At 52.9% G+C, this 6,970-nt stretch overlaps 1 protein-coding gene across 1 annotated transcript; it reads left to right on the forward strand.

Annotated features, from left to right (window-relative positions):
- The first annotated feature begins 5,341 nt into the window (after positions 1-5,341).
- Positions 5,342-6,316, forward strand: LOC137155702 (olfactory receptor 52K2-like). Its single transcript, XM_067552045.1, is given in 1 exon segment — positions 5,342-6,316. A coding segment is annotated over 1 exon segment (975 nt).
- The last annotated feature ends 654 nt before the right edge of the window (positions 6,317-6,970 follow it).

Raw genomic sequence — 6,970 nt, forward strand, 5'->3', positions numbered from 1 at the left:
GGAATTTGATTAACAGTTCAGGAAAGACAATTATGTGTACAATGGGGTACACCAGATGTTTTCACAGGAAAGACCAAAGAGCCACTTGATTATACAATGTGTTTCAGGTACCCTGGCTATCACCCGAAGATGGGTGGCTACACAATACATGTTAAAATGCTAATCTGTATGGAGTAAGTTCCTAGGGGGCCAGGAAGACGGGGGGCACATAACCCCGATACTTCTCAGAACAGGAGATGTCTGTTCACAGACTTCAAAAGGGCTAGAGTTCACAAAAGGAGTTTGCATTTAAATTGTGGTCCTGAGACATCCTGTGGGATTTTAGCATCCTTATCTCAGTCTCAGTTTGGGGCATCCCGTCAATGATTTAACCTGAGGGCTTCCATCACAGTTCAGGCTACCCAGTTTCAGGCCAGGCCCTCTATACTCAATTTCAGGCCAGGCATTCTATAATCAATTCTATGATTAATTCTTTGATTCTACACTCTGTTATGCTGTAGTTTGAACCCACTGCCTCTTGTCCTGCCCGCAGTTGCAAGAGAGAACATTTTTTCTCTCTTTTTTTATAGCAGACTTTCAAGTATCTGAAGATGGTGATCATGTCCCCCCATATCTCCTCTTTTCTAAACTAAACATACCGAGTTCCTTCAGCCTTTGCTCAGATAGCTTCTATTCCATCCCTTTGAGCATCTGTGCCGCTCGCCTCTGCATCCTTAGCAGTTTCCCCACATCCTTTCCACGCATTGGTTACCGAAATTGGACACAATACTGCAAGTGACGGCTAACCAGCGCCTAGCAGAGCAGGGCTATCAACTCCTGTGACTTGCATGTGATGCCTCTGTTAATGCAACCCAAAATTGCATTTGAATTTTTTTCAAGAAGAAAGAAAGCCACACCCCTGAGAGACGTAGCTATACGAACCTAACCTCCAGTGTAGACAGCACAAGGTCAAAAGAAAAATTCTTCCATTCACCTATCTACCACCTCTCAGAGAGATGGATTACCTACGCCGATGGCACAGGCACAGGCAGTGTCTACACTGAAGTGAAACAGTGGAGCCGCTGTAACGTATTAAGTGTAGCCAAGCCCCCAGAATGTCTTCCAGCAAAGCATCCAGGCTTGGTGTGACGACATGAAGCGTCGGAATATTCACCACGTCTCTTCACACTTTGTTCCAACCATGAATCACCCTCAGTGTTAAACATTTAATCTTTATTTCCAACTGGAATTTTTGTCTTTATCTTCCAGCCAAAGGGTCTTGTCAGTCTTTCTCCACTTGATTAAAGAGCCTGTTATTCCCCAGAATATTCTCCGCATGAAAGTACTTTCACAATCAAGTCTCCTCTTGATTGTCTTTTTGAGAGGATAAATAGTTTAGGTTCTGTAAGTCTCTGTCTGTAAGGTATTTTCTCCCGCCCTTGCATTGTTTTTCTGGCTCTTTTCTGCATCGTCTGCAATTTTTTAACATCCTTTTTAAAATGTGGACACTAGAACTGGATGAAATATTCCAGCATCAGTTTCTCCACTGCCGTGTACAGAGATACAATCATTCCCCTCCTCCCACTCACTACTCCCATTCATACATCCAAGGATCACATTAGCCCTTTTTGCCACAGCATCACACTAGGAGCTCAGGATGAGTTGGTTGTCCACTATGGTCCCTAAATCCTTTTCAGAGTCACTGGTTTCCATTATACAGTCCCTTATTCTGTAGCTCAGGCCTGCATTTGGCTGTATTAAAACATTTTGTTTCAATGGTCAAACAGTCCACATCTGTCTGTCTGCCTGCCTTGTCCTCAGCACTTTACCCACTCTGCCAACTTTGTGACATCCACAAATTTTGCCTGGAATGATTTTATGTTTACTTCCAGATCCCTGATGAAAATGTGGAATTGCACTGGACCTAGAACTGTTCCCCGTAAAATCCCAGTACAAACCCACCCCCAATCACTGAGAATGGCCCATTTACACCTGCTTTCTGAGATCTGTCCATTACCTGCTTTAGTCCATTTAACATGTGCTCTATTGCTAGTGTATAGTGTTAATATTTTATCTGAATGTTTTGCTCTGCTAAATCAAATGCCTCACGGAAAGTGGAGTCTGTTGCACCTGTTCTGTTTCATTGATCAACCCAACTTCTACTCTCATTAACGGATGAAATTGGTTTTATCTGACAAGACCAGTTTTCCATAACCCCTGTTTGCTGGCATCAATTATATTCCTATCCTTTAATTCTATATCGATTTAATCCTGTATCAGCTTTTCCATTGTTTTGCCCAGGATTGGTATCAGGATAACCAACCTGTAGTCATCCTGCTCGCCCTTTTGGAATATTGGCAATCTATTAGCACTCTTCCAGATGGCTGGAATGTCCCCAGTATTTCAAGAGTCATTAAACATATACATAAGTGGGCCGCAGGATCTCCTCAGCCACCTCTTTTACTCGCTGGAGCAAGTTCATTTAAAAAAGGTCGTTCCCTAGTAAATGTTTTTGAACATCCTCCTTGAGTGCTAAAGGGCTGGAAAGTATTTCATAACCTCCTGTGGTATGAGTACACCACACTGCTTCTTTCCAAATACAGAACAAAGATATTGACTGACCACATCTACCTTTTCTGTCACATTCACGAGATTTCTTTCTCCCTCTGGAAATTGTGAGGATTGTTTTTGTTCTTAATTTACTGAGTAATCTCCTGTTTGTTATCCTTAGCCCTGCCAAAGATGGATTTTTCCCTGATGTCTTTGACATCCCTTGTCCATTTTCATAACGTCCCAGTTCTATTGCTTACTATCTATTTATCCGTTTTCCCATTGGTTGTATATTGCTTCCCCTCTCCCACCTGTAATTACTGCCTTCCTTTTGCCACTGAACTGGGTTTTTAGCCAGGTTCTCCACTTCCTTCACTGTGGAATCGTGGCTTTTGGGCTCTCTAATAAACTCTTCACAATTTTCATTCACGTTTTTCCTCCCAATCAATTTTGCAGATAATTTTCCAGCATTTGGGAATTACCCTTTGGAAGCACTGAGTGTCTAGAAATATAATTGGTTGGGAACTATTCTCTGTTTGTCTATTTGAACCAAGCTACATGCTTGGTTTTGTTCTCCTCTATCACATGCCCCCTTCAGAGACAGACGAGGGGCCCTGCTGGGCTATCCCGATCCGGGGAAGCGCAGAGGGGGCAGGCTCAGGGTGTGGGGCGATCGCTGAGAACCAGGGGTAAGGGGACTATTTGCCCCTCACTGGCACGCATGGGGGCTTTCTGACTGGTATCTCCCCGCACCAAAGGGAAGGGGCGGGTGGATGAGGAAGCAGGACCCTGAGACAGACAGACCCCAGGGCCAGTGGGGGTAGGCCAACGTGCCAGGTCAGCCTGATTGACAGGGGAGACAGGCCAATGAGGGAGTCAGGACGGCGGGGTGCATCCCGTCCTCTGTGTGAGCTGGGGCTGCCTGGGCCGGGGCAGAGAGCGGGGCTGAGCTAAGGGCAGAGCAGCCGGCAGCTGGAGGCCAGAGGAGAGGCCCAGGGAGCTGAGCTGAGCTGACCCGACCCACAGCAGCAGAGCCAGAGGGCACCCAGAGAGCCGAGCCCAGCCCATCCGCACTGAGCAGAGCTAAGGACAGAGCAGCCGGGCTGAGCGGGGAGAGGAGGAGCCAGGCCAGGGAGCCGAGCTGAGCGGGGCCGAGCCGAGCTGCACCAAGCAGAGCCAAGCAGGGGCTGGGGCCGGGGCTGGGGCTGGGGCCGTCTGGGCCGGGTGCGTCAGTGAGCGGCTGGGCAGTGATGTGGGGGCCCTGGGCAGGGCCCGATGCAGGGAGACGCCCCCAGCCCAGAGGCCGCGCAGGCCGGACTCAGGGGTCGTGACCCCGACGGGGGGCTGACGCTGGGAGAAGGGCCCTGCCCCCTAGCGCCTGGGGCGTGTGGCTGCCCCACAGCCCGTGTCCAACCCACGGCGTCCCTGCCCCACAGCCAGGCCTGGGCAGGGCCTGCGACGTGTGACCTAGACTGTGAGCATCCCTCACACCCCACAGACGCCATGTGTGGGGCCGGGCAAGGGGCAGCGCTGGGTGTTTGCCTTCCCCCTTTTTTCTCTTTTCCATTTTTTAATTGGCGGCTCTTTAATAACTTGTATTTGCTTTGAGCCACACACCACGATCAGTGGATCAGGGAAATGCCCGGTGCAGAGTCCCCCAGGTGGGGACACCCTCGCCCCTGTCCTAAGTGACCATGACAAGGTTGGGGGGTCGAGTACCCCAGGGATCATGGGCCACGCCTTGTCGGGGTTATGGGGACCCCACCACACAGGAAAGTGGGAGGGGAGCCCTCGAGGTCAGGTCGGCCTGTGGGTAAAGGGCATGGGGGTGAGAACTCAGATCCTGTCACCAGCCAACTCCCCCGGGGCCGTGTGTGAGCCAGGAAAGCTCCCGCAGTAGCAGGACCGTCCCCCACTGACACAGGTGTGTCTGGAAGGCTGGGCTGAAGGAAAGGCACCCGCAAGGTTTCACTCATGGTTAACTGCACAGAAGGGGCTGGGGTATTCGTGGGGCTTGTCTAGAAACGAGGATTCAGTGTGAATTTCCTTCCCCCCGCCAGTGTCCATGGGACCCAGAGTGCCCCAGCCAGACCCCGTGTGAACCTCCTGCCACCCCCTCCCAAAGGCAGGGCAGTGAGAAGTGCAGCTCTTCCCCAGGAAGGTGTGGGGCTCAGCCCTCCTTGGCTGGCAGTGCGGCACGGCAGCTCCCCTCTGGCTGCGAATCCTGCTCTGCTGCTCTGTGAACGGAGACGTTCAACCAGCAGTGTCAGCAAGTTGCTTTAGGGTTTGCCGTTCTGCAGGGCGTTTATTGCTGGAAGAGATGCTGGCTGGACAGCCCTGGGGAAAGCTCAGGGGAGTCAATCTACAGCAGGTGATATTCCCACACGCCCTGCCAAGAGCCTGCAGCTCTGACCAAAAGAGGCTTCCTGTAAGGACGGGGAGGGCAGCTGAGCTGCCCAGGACCACTCCACCCCCCTCCTCTCGGCTGGGACGGCCCCAAGGGGATATTTAGCCGCCAGCTCCCACAAGAGTCCAGGCTGAGCCATCCAAACCCATTACACTCCTGCCTGATAACCCTCACATCATGTTCCCTTCCCTCCTCTGCTGCACTATTCACTCCTCCCGGAGGAAGGGAAGGTACAATCAGTAATATTGGCTGGGCTCAGGTCTCTCGCTCAGCTGGGTGCAGGGGGCCTGGTCTCCAGCTGGTTTACACTGGTAAAACGCTAATGGATCTCTGTCACTTCCAGCTCCGGACAGTGCCTGGGAAGCAGGCGTGCCGTGGACCAGACCAGACCCAGCCGGCCCCACCATGGCAGCTTCCAACAGGACCACGCCCCAACCCTCCACCTTCATCCTCCTGGGCATCCCGGGGCTGGAGGCGGCGCACGGCTGGATCTCCATCCCCTACTGCTCTGCCTATATTCTGTCCCTTCTCGGGAATCCCCTCCTCATGGCTGTTATCAAGACCGAGCCGAGCCTCCACGAGCCCATGTATTTTTTCCTTTCTATGCTGGCGCTCACCCACCTGCTCGTTACCAGCACCGCCCTGCCCAAAATCCTCTCCATATTCTGGTTCAAGGACGGGGCCATTCGTATGGACGCTTGCCTGGCCCAGATGTATCTCCTTCATTCCCTGATGTCCATAGAGTCTGGCTTCATACTGGCCATGGCCTTGGATCGCTACGTCGCGATCTGTAACCCCCTGAGACACTCGGCCATCCTGACCCACAGGGCCGTCGCCAAGATAGGGCTGGCGGTTGTTTTGAGGGGGGCCGTGTTACTGGCTCCACACCCGTTCCTGCTGAAATGGCTGCCGTAGTGCGAGACCAACGTCATTTCTCACACCTATTGTGAGTTCATGGCCCTGGTGAAACTGGCCTGTGCAGACACGACGGTCATGAGAGCCTATGGTCTGGCCATAGCATTTTTCGCAGGGGGGATAGATTTTATCCTCATTGTCCTGTCCTACATCCTGATTCTCTGGACCATCTTCGAGCTCCCCTCCAAAGAAGCGCAGCTCCCGGCCCTCAGCACCTGTGGCTCCCACCTCTGTGTCATCCTCGTGTCTTACACACCAGCGTTGTTCTCCGTTCTAACCTATCGGTTTGGGCCCAACGTGGCTCCCTACATTCACGTTATTGTCGCCAACGTCTATCTGCTGGTTCCACCCATGACGAATCCCATCATCTATGGGGTCAGAACCAAAAAGATCCGGGAGAGCGTCCTCAGGGTCTTCTCCATCAGGGGGCCTTCCAGCTCTCTCGTAGGGGGAAGCACATCGTAACGGAGAGCCTGACTCAGGGCCCCTCCCCTCGCCTTCACCACCACCGGGAGACGTCCTTGTACACTCCGCATCCCCAGGAGACTCCCACCCCGGTGACGATCACACTGCATGCCTGTGGTGACGCCAGCAATCGCTGAGCTGGAAAGGGAACGCCAGGACGTTACAAGCTATTTTTAGTGGCCTGCCAGTGCAATTCAGCGACTGGAAACATGGAGATGGAGCCGGCACCGGGTGACCGGCTGCTGTCTGCAGACACCCAGCGCGTGCCCGGCTCTGTCCGTTCTACACCAACACACCTGAGGGGCTCGTGGGAGGACTCCTCTTCTGGGGAACAGCTCCGGGTACACGACTCGGGCTAGCAGCTCTCTCATCCCCTGCCCACACAGAGGGTTTTCTGCCATTGTGGGATCTTCTAAAAGCTCTGCCCTAGGAATGATTTGGGGGGCGGCTCTGGCCTGTGCGGTGCAGGGGGTCAGACTACCTGATCACAATGGTCCCGTCAGACCTGGGAACGGATGAGTCTGTGCTTCTGAGGCAGAAGGTGCTGGTCTCAGTCCCTGCTGATGACCACGCAGCCTGGGTCTGTGTGGCCAGTGTGTTACGAGCGGGTCACTGCTAGGGCTGGCACGGGGGCTCTTCTTCCGTCCCTTTGAC

This window comes from Emydura macquarii, unplaced genomic scaffold (assembly GCF_026122565.2).
Source record: "Emydura macquarii macquarii isolate MOO-44397 ecotype Brisbane River unplaced genomic scaffold, CSIRO-AGI_Emac_v2 contig_1383, whole genome shotgun sequence".
In the NCBI taxonomy this organism is placed as follows: domain Eukaryota; kingdom Metazoa; phylum Chordata; order Testudines; family Chelidae; genus Emydura; species Emydura macquarii.